Source organism: Nerophis lumbriciformis, linkage group LG19 (genome assembly GCF_033978685.3).
Source record: "Nerophis lumbriciformis linkage group LG19, RoL_Nlum_v2.1, whole genome shotgun sequence".
NCBI classification, from domain to species: domain Eukaryota; kingdom Metazoa; phylum Chordata; class Actinopteri; order Syngnathiformes; family Syngnathidae; genus Nerophis; species Nerophis lumbriciformis.
The window spans coordinates 3,367,239-3,382,884 of record NC_084566.2 but is presented as its reverse complement, the minus strand read 5'-3'; the positions used below and the strand labels follow the sequence as shown (position 1 = coordinate 3,382,884).

The window sequence follows — 15,646 nt, the reverse complement described above, 5'->3', positions numbered from 1 at the left end:
TGGCGCCCTTTGAAAGGCATCTTTATGTATACACGCCGTTGTTGTATGATCGGGGCCTCAAACCAAGGCCCGTTGAAGTTCATCCTCAAGTGGTCCTTTGTGGGAGTCAAGAAACGTTTGACTGTGCAATTTGGCTTGCATAAATAATCATTCTTTTCATCGCAACGACAATTGAATCCGACTTACATCGGTCTCCCAGGATGCCGTCGATGCTGTGTTTGGTCCTGGGTTCGTTTTCCTCCATCTCCCTCTTCACTACATCGTCACTATCCTCCTCGTCGTCAACCACGCCGCCGAATTTGGACCTCATGATGCGGCTGATGGCGCTCACTTCGTTCATAAGGTAAAAAAATAAAAAAAATAAAAAAGATTATTTAACATTTCACAGAAAGTTGCAGAAACTTTCTCTATAGCAGGTTATTGTTACAATTTTAACACAAAAAAATTAAAAATTAAATAAAAAAATATATGTATATATATACATATACCTGAAGGAACACTGTTTCTGTCACAGATGCCATCTTTTAATAACTTGTCTCGAATTTCCCAGCTGAACATTCCTGGATTTTCCCTCTTGTACTCTTCAATCTTCTTGTCCAATTCCGGAGTTGCACTTTGCTATAACGAGAAAAAAATTATAAAACATCACCCGTGATAATATTACTCATAAATATTGTTAATGTGAAATATTGTTCAAATTAAGTTTCTCTGCTTAAAAACATAAAAATACATATACATTTATATACAGTATATATAAACACATACATACATACATACATACATATATATATATATATATATATATATATATATATATATATATATATATATATATATATATATATATATATATATATATATATATATATATATATATACAAATACAAACACACACATGCACCCCCCGCGACCCCAAAAGGGACAAACAGTAGAAATGGATGGATATATACACATAAATATATACACATATACATACATATATATATATCAAATCAAATCAAATCAACTTTATTTATAGAGCACATATACACATGCATATATATGTATATATAAATATGTACACACACACATACATATATATATATATATATATATATATATATATATATATATATATATATATATATATATATATATATATATATATATATATATATATATATATATATATATCCTTCCGTCCATCTTCTACCGCTTGTCCCTTTTGGGGTTTGGAGCCTATCTCAGATATATATATATATATATATATATATATATATATATATATATATATATATATATATATATATATATATATATATATATATATATATATATATATATATATACATACACATATATAAACATACATATAAACGTTTACATAAATACGCACATATATATAAAATTGTATATCATAATTATATATATATATACATATATTATTTATAATATATGTATATATATGTATATATATATATGTATGTATATATATATATATATATATATATATATATATATATATATATATGCATATATATAGATAAAATCAAACTCTATTTATATAGCACTTTTCATACAGGCAAGTGGCAAACACTATGTCATATAATACTATATCATATTATATTATTTATATATATATATATTTATAAGTATTTCCCTACCTTTGGCTTGCTACCTCCGATGGCTCCAGGCCGTATGGATCCGGTCTCCTGGTACCGGCACAAGATCTTGGACACGCAGCCGTGAGAGACCCTGAGCTGGCGGGAGATGACACAGGGCCGCACCCCGTGGTGGGCCATCTCCACGATCTTGTGGCGGATGTGGTTGGGCAGAGGCCGGCCGTTGATGAAGACCCCGCCGAGCTGGTTGACACGACCCTGGCCCAGGGGGGTGGACACTGGACGGGGGAGGCAAGGGCAATTGAGTCGGTCAAATAAGCAACCAAGTAATATTATTGCAACTTTTACGCATTTATGTAAGGCGAAATGTCATTGTTCATTAAGAAATATATGGAAATAATATTTTTTTTAAACTAAAATCCACATTTTAAGGTTGATGAAATAAATGTGTCGTACCCTCCAGAGAGTAGGCTCCCCGTGGGTAGTTCTGGTGTGGACTTGGTCTCATCATCCTCGTTAGACCTCCTGCCAGTGCTGTCATCCCTCCTGACTGTCTGTCAGGCACGCAACTAAAAGTTCGCTCCAAAGTGCTTGTCTTGTGTTTTTAATCCTTAAAAAAGTATTTTGGGTTTTTTAAAAAACCACAAAAAAAAACAAAAACGCGCCACTTCTCGTGCGCAACAGGTTTGTTGCGCACCAAAGAGAACCGAATGATGTTAAAACCCTCGAACGTTTCAGTCCGGTTCTGCTGGAGTTCGGGTCAAAGTGCAGATCTCTCGCCGTCCTGGGAGGATAGAGAGGATGTTTTGGGAGGATGGAGGATAGTCCCACATTTTTATCTGCAGTGTAGTTGTCCCCCTCTGACTCGCAGCCCAGCTCGCTGATTGGCTGAAGGCTCCGGACGTCCGCGGGCTGGAGGAGCGATCTGATTGGAGCAGAGATGGAGCTCGCGAGGGTCATCTGGCTGATGGTGTCACAAGCGACGTGAAAACATGTTATTAACCAGGTGAGCTTTTACCTGATTGCTGTCTTGTAAGGCACGGGACAGACGACACGTTGTCTTTAAACGCAGGAGTTTCCCTGAAGGGGTCCATAAAGTGCATTAAAATATTCAATAGATAACTCATTATGGAAAAAAAAAAACATAATTATATAAAATTATATGTTTTGATTTATATGACTTGTAAATAATATTTCTGTATTATTTTTTTTCTAAGATCTGCAAAATGTTAAAATATGTTTACAAATATTTATTTTTTGTGGATATTTATACTTTCAGAAGAAAACTTATTTATTTGAATTAAAAGTTGATTATTCATTCCAATTAAATATTTATTGCTTTTATTTTTTTTTCATTTCGACTGACTTTAAACTCAGGAGTTTCCTTAAAGAGGTCCAATAATTTTCAATAGATAATTAATTTGGGGGGAAAAAACATAATTATATTAAACTATATGCATATCAGCTTTGAATATGTTTTGATTATATGACTTGTAAATAATATTTATGTATTTATTTTTTTCTCTTTAGATTATCATAAAATCTGCAACATTTTAAAACATGTTTACAAATATGTATTTTAGTGGATATTTATACTTTCTGAAGGAAAATTATTATTTGAAATAAAAGTTGATTATTCAGTCCAATTAAATAATTATTGCACTTTCTTTTTAAATTTCGACTGACTTTAAACTCAGGAGTTTCATTAAAGTGGTCCATAAAGTGCATAAACATATTCAATAGATAATTAATTTGGAAAAAAAAAAACATAATTATATTAAACTATATGCATATCAGCTTTGAATATGTTTTGGTTATATGACTTGTAAATAATATTTATGTATTTATTGTTTTCTCTTTAGATTACCATAAAATCTGCAACATTTTAAAACATGTTTACAAATATTTATTTTAGTGGATATTTATACTTTCAGAAGGAAAATTATTTATTTGAAACAAAAGTTGATTATTCAGTCCAATTAAATAATTATTGCACTTTTAAAAAAAATCGACTGACTTTAAACTCAGGAGATTCCCTGAAGGGGTCCATAAAGTGGATCAAAATATTTAATAGACAATTAATTTGGGGAAAAAAACATAATTATATTAAATGATATGCATGACTGCATATCAGATTTTAAGATGTTTTGATTATATGACTTGAAAATAATATTTCTGTATTTATTTTTTTCTCTTTAGATTATCAGAAGAGCTGCAAAATGTTAAAACATGTTAACAAATGTTTATTTTTTGTGGATATTAACACTTTCGGAAGGAAACTTATTTATTTGAAATAAAAGTTGATTATTCATTCCACTTAAATAATTATTGCTTTTTTTTGTATTTAGACTGACTTTAAACTCAGGAGTTTCCTTAAAGGGGTCCATAAAGTGCATTAAAATTTTCAATAGGTAATTAGTTTGAAGGAAAAAAACATCATTATATTAAACTATATGCATATCAGCTTTATGTATTTATTTTTTTCTCTTTAGATTACCATAAAATCTGCAACATTTTAAAACATGTTTACAAATATTTATTTTAGTGGATATTTATACTTTCAGAAGGAAAATTGTTTATATGAAACAAAAGTTGATTATTCAGTCCAATTAAATAATTATGGCACTTTAAAAAAAAATTCGACTGACTTTAAACTCAGGAGATTCCCTGAAGGGGTCCATAAAGTGGATACAAATATTCAATAGACAATTAATTTTGGGGGGAAAAACATAATTATATTAAATGATATGCATGACTGCATATCAGCTTTTAATATGTTTTGATTATATGACTTGAAAATATTTTTTCTGTATTTAATTTTGTTTCTCTTGTGATTATCATAAGAGCTGCAAAATGTTAAAACATGTTTACAAATATTTATTTTTTGTGGATATTTATACTTTCGGAAGGAAACCTATTTATTTGAAATAAAAGTTCAATATCCAGTCCAAGTAAATCATTATTGCACTTTTAAAAAAATTCGACTGACTTAAAACTCAAAAGTTTCTTTGAAGGTGTCCATAAAGTGGATTAAAACATTCAATAGATAACTCATTTAGGAAAAAATATTAAATTATATGCATGACTGCATACCAGCTTTGAATATTTTTTGATTATATGAGTTGTAAAAGAAATTCTGGATTTCTTTTAGTATTTTTTCCCCCTATAATTACGTCTCTTTCGCTTATCATAAGATTTGCAACATTTTAAAACATGCTTACAAATATATATTTTTAGTGTATATTTATACTTTCATAAGGAACATTATTTATTTGAAATAAAAGTTGATTATCCAGTCCAATTAAATAATTCTTGCACTTAAAAAAAAAAAAAATCGAGTAACTGTTATAATTCAATCTCGAAAGTGAAATCAATCATGCATATAATAATAATAATAATAATAATAATAATAATAATAATAATAATAATAATAATAATAACGTTTACATATAAGTGTTGTATTTTGGGTTTGTATCTGCAACATCTAAAAAATATGTTTTAAAATCTGTATTTTATTGCATTGATTTCATGTTCTTAAGAGGAAAAAAAAATTCTAACAAAAATATATATTTTTTTCGTTGAAATTGAAGCCGTTTCTCCAAATAAAAAATGCATTGTTGCCATTTTTGGACTGATTTAATGAATTCCTGAAATTCAAGGCATTATTGTTATTAATATGAACTACATTGTGTTTTTTCTTACATGTTAAATCGTGCATAAAAACGAATACAATAATAAATCATGTCACTTCAAAAATGATGTGCATGATTTTAAATTGCTTTATTGTTTTGATTCATACTTTTTTTGTATGGTGTATTTCAAAATACTAAATATTATATGCTTTTTTTTTTTTTTTTTTTTTACAAGTTGTATCGCATATTAATTGTCTGGGCCTTAACTTGAATATGTTGCAATGTGCGCGCGCAAGGCAGCAAACACCTTCATGTTTTTCCCTTTAAAGCGCGCAAACGAACGCACTAACAAATGTGTTGCGGATTGATGACTTTTTTTTTTTAACCACATCACAACTTCTCCTAAAGTGGCATCGCAATAGTTGCAGAAACAACACGTGGTGGGGACACAAGGCAGTGTAACACATCCGTGCAAATGCTCGATTATGAACACATGAATCACATGAGGGATCATTTGACTTTGTCTGGTTGTGATAATTATGATAATTAGGCGTGTTTAACAGACCGATACATTTTTTGGGGGGGCCCTTAGGAATAAGACAATAGACTTCTGAGTGGTCAACATGTCAAAAAAAAAAAAGGCTGCAGGTCGTGACCTCCACAGGACAAACCAGCATTGATAAAAAGTTATTTATCACTCATAATATCACTTTTAATGTCAATTTCTTATACATCTCGTACATGGAGTTTATACATGACATGTTCCCACAAAGCTAAAAGAGGACTGAGAACATGTGGAAACATTATATGTCCATAAAAGTCATAGTAAAGTTTGACTATCATGAAAAGGACATCGGATCCAGCGTGTCGAATCAATTAGTGAGGCAGGCCGGGTCAGAAATGTACTGTGGCGGCGGACAAAATGCATTAAAAAGGAAGTCGAAAATGTCCCCGAAAAGACACAGTGTTGCCTTCACTGACCAGGAAGAAGAAGGAGCCTGTTTAGTGCTGACTTTACAATAAGTGTCATTTGTTGTCCCTCAAAGACAAAGTTAGTTCATGCAGTCGCCTACAAAGTGTGGATGTTGGCAACATGAGGAGGCCTGCTTCTAAATTCGACCAGTCGGCATGTGCTTGTTGCTCAAATACTCACAATTACACTTTTTTTGTTTTGTTTGTCATCAGACTGCTACTAAAAGACTGTTTTCTTTTTCCGCCCTTCCGCACCGAACTCCAGTGTTTCCTTTTAGGCCCTGTTTCGGTCTTTAATAGTACAAGAGCTCGATTTTGTCGATTGCAAATCAAATAGCGCACATTTAAATTGATCTTTTCTCATCACGTTATAGTGTTTAGGTCAGAGCTGGGCAAATATTTTGACTTGGGGGCCACATTGAGTGAAAAAATGTGTCTGGGGGGACCAATGTGTATGCGTGTATAAATTATATACTGTATTTATTTTAATTGCCGCGGCGGTAATTAATTTAAAACCTCTTCTCACTCCGGTGCTTACCAAAGGCATGCGGTAAATTTAGGCCTGCGCTTATAAATTTGAGTATGATGTAAGGATACCATCATGAAAAGCACATTTAATTAAAAAAAATGTTATCATGGTCTTCCCTTTACTTATAAATGAAGTCCATGCACAGCTCCTTCTGAACAAAAGCATCGATAACTTGTTTATAGAAGTCTTCCTTATCTTTCTTCAGTTTTAAAAGTCTCTCTGTCTCGATGGAGATATTCCTTTAAGTATTACCTCCTGCTTCGATTGAAAGTCCACTTTAGAAAACTGTTTTATTTTAGATATGTAATCCTCCATGTTAAAAGTGCAAGCGAGAGGAAAAAATAAACGATCGCTGCTCACTGTTGCTGCTTGTTGTCACTTCTTCTGCAGCCGAGTAGTCGCAAGAAGGATCACTAGCGCCCTCTACCACCAGGAGGCGGGAGTCATTTAATGACTCATATTTGACACACGCAGCTTCGGTATATTAATAAAACATAGCTGCTTACTGTTCTTTTTAGCATATTCAATAGCTTGGACCTTAAATCCTACCGAATAGCTCTTTATTTTCTTCCCTTTTTGCGATTTCAAATGATTGAAATCAGCCTCCTCCATTTTGAAAATGATGACAGGTGAAGTGTCACTCGTGACAAGACGACTTTGACCCGGCGGAAATTCTAGGCATTTGCTAATTATTTCGCGAAACGAGTTTGACCCGGCGGTAATTCTAGGCAGGCGCATACTATATACACGGCGGCAATTCAAGGAAATATGGTATACACATTTAGCTGTAAAAATCTGCTGTTTGGGTCCCTTTTTTTCCAGGAACACTAATACCAAAAGCCACAATGTTCTACAAAAGTTATGACGGACCACCTCAAAAAAACGGAATGGAATTTAACAGTTTTTTACTGAATGGGACACCCAAAATGTACATGAAAGTAAAGAAAGTGGGATTTACAATATTAACTATGAACAATAAAACACTGAATATTAACAACATACCGTATTTTCCGCACTATAAGGCGCACCTAAAAACCACACATTTTCTCAAAAGCTGACAGTGCGCCTTATAACCCGGTGCGCTTTATTACGATTCATTTTCATAAAGTTTCGATCTCGCAACTTCGGTAAACAGCCGCCATCTTTTTTCCCGGTAGAACAGGAAGCGCTTCTTCTTCTACGCAAGCAACCGCCAAGGAAAGCACCCGCCCCCATAGAACAGGAAGCGCTTCTTCTTCTACTGTAAGCAACCACCCGCCCCCGGAAGAAGAAGAAAAAACGCGCGGATATCACCGTACGTTTCATTTCTTGTTTACATCTGTAAAGACCACAAAATGGCTCCTACTAAGCGACAAGGATCCGGTTCATAAAAAGACGCAATCTCTCCATCCGCACACGGATTACTACCGTATTTCACAGCAACTGATATTCCTGTGAACCGCACTGTGGAACGGGAGCACGTACGGTGAATATTCGCACCACAGGGAATGAGAAGTCATCCTTCACTGTGTTTCTAGCTTGCCATGCTAACTTCCACCCATGGTGATATTCAAAAGGAAGACCTTGCCAAAAGAGACCTTTCCAGCCGGCGTCATCATAAAAGCTAACTCGAAGGGATGGATGGATGAAGAAAAGATGAGCGAGTGGTTAAGGGAAGTTTACGCGAAGAGGCCGGGTGGCTTTTTTCACACAGCTCCGAAGGCGAACACACCTTCACTAAGACGGGCAGACAGCGCCGGACGACATACGCCAACATTTGCCAGTGGATCGTAAATGCCTGGGCAGATATTTCGGTCACAACTGTGGTCCGAGCTTTCCGGAAGGCAGGATTCACAGAACAACAGCGACACTGACTCCGATGACTTCGACGAGACGGAACCGGCCATTTTGGATACCACGCTTGCGCAACTTTTCAATTCGGACACCGAAGACGAAGAATTCGAAGGATTTACGAATGAAGAATAACTTCAGAAGGTGAGCGCTATGTTTATTTTGTGTGTTGTGACATTAACGTTCGAGCAACATTATGTTGCTATTGCTCTACACCATTTTGAATTTTACTATGTTTGTGATTGCACATTTGCGTACATTTTGGGACAGAGTTGTTAGAACGCTGGTTTTCAATATATTATTAAAGTTTGACTGAACTATCTGACTGTTTTTTTGACATTCCCTTTAGCGCAGCGTAGGCGCGGCTTATAATCCGGGGCGGCTTATTGGTGGACAAAGTTATGAAATATGTAATTCATTGAAGGTGCGGCTAATAATCCGGTGCGCCTTATAGTGCGGAAAATACGGTATGTACATTGCTCCTCCATAGACATCTTTTACAATCAAGCAAAACACTACAAAAAAATGTAACAAACATCAAAATATGAATGCAAAGTGTAATAAACATCTACAATATGATATATTATCATTTGTATGCACACATTTGTTGTAAAAATGTGCTTCCGCATCCTGACACATGCATTTGGGGCTGGCTGCTCTGAAAACAAACCCCGCCCACTCTGCTTTGTTCCTGGTCTCAGCTGCTGTGATGTAGATTACCGTAATAACTCATATAATGAGAAATGATAAATTAGTTATACTTCCATCTCTCCATCCATTTTCTACCGCTTATTCCCTTTGGGGTTGCGGGGGGCGCTGGAGCCTATCTCAGCTACAATCGGGCGGAAGGCGGGGTACACCCTGGACAATACTTGCATAGCGCTTTTCTACCTTCAAGGTACTCAAAGAGCTTTGACAGTATCACCACATTCACCCATTCACACACACATTCACACACTGATGGCGGGAGCTGCCATTTAAGGCGCTAACCAGCAGCCATCAGGAGCAAGGGGTGAAGTGTCTTGCTCAAGGACACAACGGACGTGAATAGGATGGTAGAAGGTGGGGATTGAACCCCAGTAACCAGCAACCCTCCGATTGCTGGCCCCACTCAAAAGTGCAGATTTCAACCAATGAAATACTTTGTATAGTTCAAGACTTACGGTCATTTAAACACATCACTGCACATCACAATGGCAAATACAGTTTTGATGTTAAAGGTCTAAAAAAATTACCGTATTTTCCGCACCATAAGGCGCCCTGGGTTATAAGCCGCGCCTTCAATGAACGGCATATTTCAAAACTTTGTCCACCTATAAGCCGCCCCGTGTTGTAAGCCGCATCTAACTGCGCTAAAGGAATGTCAAAAAAACAGTCAGATAGGTCAGTCAAACTTTAATAATATATTAAAAACCAGCGTTCTAACAACTCTGTTCACTCCCAAAATGTACGCAAATGTGCAATCACAAACATACGTATATCAACATGGACAGAGCTGCGTGAAAAAAGCCACCCGGCCTCTTCGCGTAAACTTAAACTTACCTTAACCACTCGCTCATCTTTTCTTCATCCATCCCTTCGAGTTAGCTTTTATGATGACGCCGGCTGGAAAGGTCTCTTTTGGCAAGGTCTTCCTTTTGAATATCACCATGGGTGGAAGTTTCTGGCCATTAGCATGGCAAGCTAGAACCACAGTGAAGGATGACTTCTCATTCCCTGTGGTGCGAATATTCACCGTACGTGCTCCCGTTGTATCCACAGTGCGGTTCACAGGAATATCAGTTGCTGTGAAATAGTAATCCGTGTGCGGATGGAGAGATTGCGTCTTTTCATGAACCGGATACCTGTCGCTTAGTAGGAGCCATTTTGTGGTCTTTACAGATGTAAACACACAAAGGAAATGAAACGTACGGTGATATCCGCGCGCTTTTTCTTCTTCTACGCGGGCGGGTGGTTGCTTACAGTAGAAGAAGAAGCGCTTCCTGTTCTATGGGGGCGGGTGCTTACCTTGGCGGTTGCTTGCGTAGAAGAAGAAGCGCTTCCTGTTCTACCGGGAAAAAAGATGGCGGCTGTTTACCGAAGTTGCGAGACCGAAACTTTATGAAAATGAATCTTAATATTTATCCATATATAAAGCGCACCGGGTTATAAGGCGCACTGTCAGCTTTTGAGAAAATTTGTGGTTTTTAGGTGCGCCTTATAGTGCGGAAAATACGGTATGTAGAATGTCTGGCGGGCCGGATTGAAAATCTTAATGGGCCGCATGTGGCCCGCGGGTCGTATCTTGCCCAGGTCTGGTTTAGGTCCTGAGGGGAACAGTTAACAAATAACGATGCAGAAATGACATCTCATTCAATATTTATTCAGATGAGTATTTGACACTAAGTACAATTATTGTATTAAAATGTAGGTTTTTTTCAGCCCTATCAAATGTGTAAATAAAGCAGTGTGACAGTGATTGTGTGACAATGAATGTCAACAAGGGGTGTCCAAAGTGCAGAACGCAGCTTGTTTTTTTTATTGGCTCGTTACAAATTCTGAAGAAAAAAAACACCCTGGATCAGAATATTCCGCAAAAAAAAAAAAAAGAATACATTTCGGCCAAAATCGGACCTGAAAACCAAAATTGCCGACGACCTGTGTAGGGATGGGTGCCTTTCAAATTTGAATCGATACGATACCAATTTACTGCCTTTTTTTACATCATGGCCAGGGGACTACAGATGAAAACTAGCCTTCTGGCTAATTCTGGCTTTTTTAACCATGTGTAGTCATGTGTTTTATGAAATTGCTTTGCCCCCTTTGAAATAAACTCATCTTAAACCAATTCCCATACACCTGGTGATATACCTGGGAATTGGTACTGCTACTTCTTTGTGTGTTCAAAATGTGTTAATAAATGTTGATTGTTAAAAAAGTATAAATATATTTAACACTGTGCTGTCCAGTTGTCATCTATTTGTCATGATCCGTGGTCCGGATCATGTTTTTGTTATGTTCTGTCAGTTTTGGACTGCCTTAGTTCCTGTTTTTTATTTTGGTCACCATGGGGATTAATTGGGTTCACCTGCCTCTGGTTAGTGGTCCCACGCTCAGCTGCTGTCAACCACTAATCAGAGAGCTATTTATTCACCTTGCTCGCCACGCTCAGTCTGGCGTCATTGTTTGCTTCATGCAACCTGTCAACGTGAGACTTGTTTGTTTCATGCCACAGTTTCGTGAGTACTCCTTGCCCATAGTCTATGCTAAGTGTTGGTTTTAGCTTCGAGTGCGATCAGTCACGTTGTTCTGTCGGCTCGCTTTCTGTTTTTTGTACTCCTTTGATTTCTTGAGGAATAAATCATGTTTTTAGCTGCACGCCATGTCCGGAGTGGTCCATCTGCATTTCGGTAGAACGAACCCCGCAGTAAGCTGCGAAAACCCCGTCGTGACACTATTGTTTTCTTACACATCTGCGTCTCATTTGCAAGTACTGTACTGTCTGATTTAGTAGACTCTGCATGCAGTTGCTATTCCCAGACGTTAGAAGGCTGTTTAGTGTATAGACTACACAAATAAGTCTTAACTTTGCTTTTGTTGCACCCTACAAAGTGTTTAGACTGCAAGTATTGTACTTATTACACACTTGCTGTTTGATTGTAACGTGCATCTTAGTTAGCAAACTGGAAGGCGTTGAAATCGCCATGTAAAATGGCGCATGCGAACCAGTAGCATGTCTACGGTAAATCCGATGTAAATTAGCATCGAGCTAGCACATTTTGATAAGTGGAGCCTTATATTTGAGCGCTTTCTATCATGCATTCCTGCATCGAAAAATGTAACATTACCAATAGGAAATCGAGCGGAGTCCACTCTGAGTGCTTGACAGCTTGTTTACCGGCCAAGTCCTTTGGCCAGTGCATGTGTGCAACCGGACGTTTTTTGATTGATTGTAACTTGTATTAGTAGATTGCACAGTACAGTACATATTCCGTACAATTGACCACTAAATGGTAACACCCGAATACGTTTTTCAACGTGTTTAAGTCGGGGTCCACGCTAATCAATTCATGGTGATGTCAAAAAACTATAAAAAGGTATCAAAATAGGATTAGATTTTACGTGAAGTGGTACCCGGTATAGCTGGTGTATCCAAACTAGGCACACGAGACGTGACACGTTTAATAAGGGCCATGGCCCTCGGGGTGCCTCTCACTTAATTGTAGATATCTGACAGTATAATTGCTATCATCCAACATGAGTAACTAAGGTTAATGATCATGGATTGCAATGTTGAAGTGTGTACAGCACAGCATTTTTATATATGACCCAATCCAAAGAACCTTTCCCGTTCATGGCGCAAATAAACTAACACAAACAGTGGGGAGGCCTGGCTCGGTTGGCAGAGGGGTTCCAGGTTCGATCCCCACTTCTGCCATCCAAGTCACAGCTGTTGTGTCCTTGGGCAAAACACTTCACCCACCCGCTCCCACTGGCACCTACACTGGTTTAAATGTAGCTTAGATAATGTGTTTCACTATGTAAAGTGCTTAGAGAAAAGCGCTATATAAATATATTGTACTTCATAATTCACAAAAAGTCAATACACATGGTCACGCATGACACAACCTGCTCGTTGAACTTTGTGAATATTATAATAAAAACGTTCAAGCATAACAAATAATTCAAAATCACACCCATTTCAATCCACTGCAATGCATGATGGGAAAAATGCAAAATACTTTTTCAACACATATCCATGTTTGGCGCATTTTAGCTGCTTGATATTTCTGTTTATGTTACAAAACTTTAATGATGATTTTAATTGTGTATTTTTATTTCTGTTTTAAATGTTATTTTTTAGTCTGTCCTTTGCCTCTATTTCTTTGTGGTGTACAGCCCTTTGTTTTTCAACTGTGCTTGTTTTTAAAGGGCTTTATAAATAAAGTTGGTATGGTATGGTATGGTATGTCATCACGTAAGTAAAAGAGGTAGGCGTCGAACTTTCACATCCTCCTAATGCCCAGTTATTTTAATTCTATATCTATTATATTAATGTTTATATATATATATATATACATACTGTATATATACATACAGACACACACACACACATAAATATACATATATATGTGTATATATATATATATATATATATATATATATAAAAAAAATATATATATATATATGTATGTGTATATTTGTGTGTGTGTGTCTGTATGTATGTATACAGTATGTATGTATGTATGTATATATATATATATATTTATATATATATATACACACACACACACATATTAATATATATTAATATGTGTGTGTGTGTGTGTGTGTATATATATATATTTATATACATACATACTGTATATATACATACATACAGACACACACACACACACAAATATACACATACATATATATATATATATATATATATATATATATATATACACACACACACATATCCATCCATCCATTTCCTACAGCTTGTCCGTTTCGGGGTCGCTGGAGCCTATCTCTCTCTCTCTATATATATATATATATATATATATATATATATATATATATTAGAGATGCGCGGTTTGCGGGCACGTCCGCGGATCGGGCGGATGAAATTTAAAAAAATTAGATTTTATCCGCGGGTCGGGTCGGGTCGGGCGGTTGAAATAAAAAAAAAAATTAGATTTTAAATAGATTCAGGCGGGTGGCAGTTAAACCAATTCGGAAATATATATACATAGTTAAATGTTGTTACCCACATACGAAAAACGAGCAGGCACCTGCTGCATATGCCACAACAGAAGAAAAAAAAAAAAAGAGATGGACACTTTTACGGAGCGGAGAAGGGACGCCTCGCCGGCGTCCGGGACCGAGGCCCCTTCCCCCGAGAGGGCCCCACCGGGAGCCGTAGCTGAGGCGATCCGCGAGAAGGGCCCGACGCACGTCCAGGGTCACCACCGCGCCCACCGCACCGACACCCCGCCTCGTCCGCCTTCGCCGCGGCCGGCGTCACGCGCAGCAGGTAAGCAGCTTACCTGCCCGCCACCCCCGTGGCCGGGGGCTCGTAACAGGGGTCACTCCGCGCGCTCCGCCCGCGCAGCTTACCTGCCCGCCACCCCTGTTGCCGGGGGCGCGTAACAGGGGTCACTCCGCGCGCAGTGCGCTCACGAAAGGGGTGGGGCTCACCCTGGTTGATATAGACAGCAGGACGGTGGCCATGGAAGTTGGAACCCGCTAAGGAGTGTGTAACAACCCACCTGCCGAATCAACTAGCCCTGAAAATGGATGGCGCTGGAGCGTCGGGCCCATACCCGGCCGTCGCCGGCAGCGAGACGCGCTTGGAGGTGCGCTCAGCGCGGCTCCCATATGATTGCGCACTGGTGTGCGTCTGGGCCATGACAGCGTGGCACGCGAATGTCCGTGCTGCATTGGATCAGTCTCCTTTCTTTAACAGGCAAAAGCTTTATAACCTCACTAATGCCTTGCATCGTCTATATTAGATATATAACAACGGGCGGGTGCGGGCGGGTGCGGTTCTGATCAAATGTTAGTTCGGGTGGATGGCGGATGGTTGACGACTTTCTGATGCGGTTGCGGATTAAATAATTGCCTATCCGCGCATCTCTAATATATATATATATATATATATATATATATATATATATATATATATATATATATATATATATATACATACAAACACAATATATTTACATAGGAAGTCCAAAAATGTGTTAGTACAGATAACATACGTTTGTACATGAAAAAAAAACTAATAATCGAGTGCGTAGGCAATGATGTAATAATATGAGGTGATTACTGGTACACATTTATATCAATGCTGTCAAATGGTGTATTTAAAAAAAAATCAGATACATTTCAATTTTGATTAATCACAGGTTATTGCCCGCATGCATAATTTTAATTAATTTAAAAAAAAGTGGCCCTATGAACCATACCATACCAACTTTATTTATAAGGCCCTTTAAAAACAACCACAGTTGAAAAAGGGCTGTACACCACAAACAATTACAGGCAAAGGACAGACTAAAATATAACATTTAAAACATAGGTAAATTACACATACATACTGTGTATATATA

General features: G+C 37.1%; 2 protein-coding genes across 2 annotated transcripts in view; one reads left to right on the top strand and one right to left on the bottom strand.

Moving 5' to 3' along the window:
• pax3a (paired box 3a) overlaps positions 1 to 2,394 on the bottom strand; it is a 75,532-nt gene extending 73,138 nt beyond the window's left edge. Inside the window, exons 1-4 of the mRNA XM_061979671.2 lie at positions 2,058 to 2,394; positions 1,644 to 1,879; positions 489 to 618; positions 187 to 330 (exon numbers count right to left, since the gene is read on the bottom strand). Of these exons, the coding sequence (XP_061835655.1) occupies positions 187 to 330; positions 489 to 618; positions 1,644 to 1,879; positions 2,058 to 2,142 (595 nt within the window). The 5' untranslated portion in view covers positions 2,143 to 2,394. The remainder of the gene's footprint in view (positions 1 to 186; positions 331 to 488; positions 619 to 1,643; positions 1,880 to 2,057) is intronic.
• A 9,371-nt stretch (positions 2,395 to 11,765) lies between these two features.
• Positions 11,766 to 15,646, top strand: part of acsl3b (acyl-CoA synthetase long chain family member 3b) — a 76,162-nt gene continuing 72,281 nt past the window's right edge. Inside the window, exon 1 of the mRNA XM_061979674.2 lies at positions 11,766 to 11,782. The gene's annotated coding sequence lies outside the window, so the exon portion shown is untranslated. The remainder of the gene's footprint in view (positions 11,783 to 15,646) is intronic.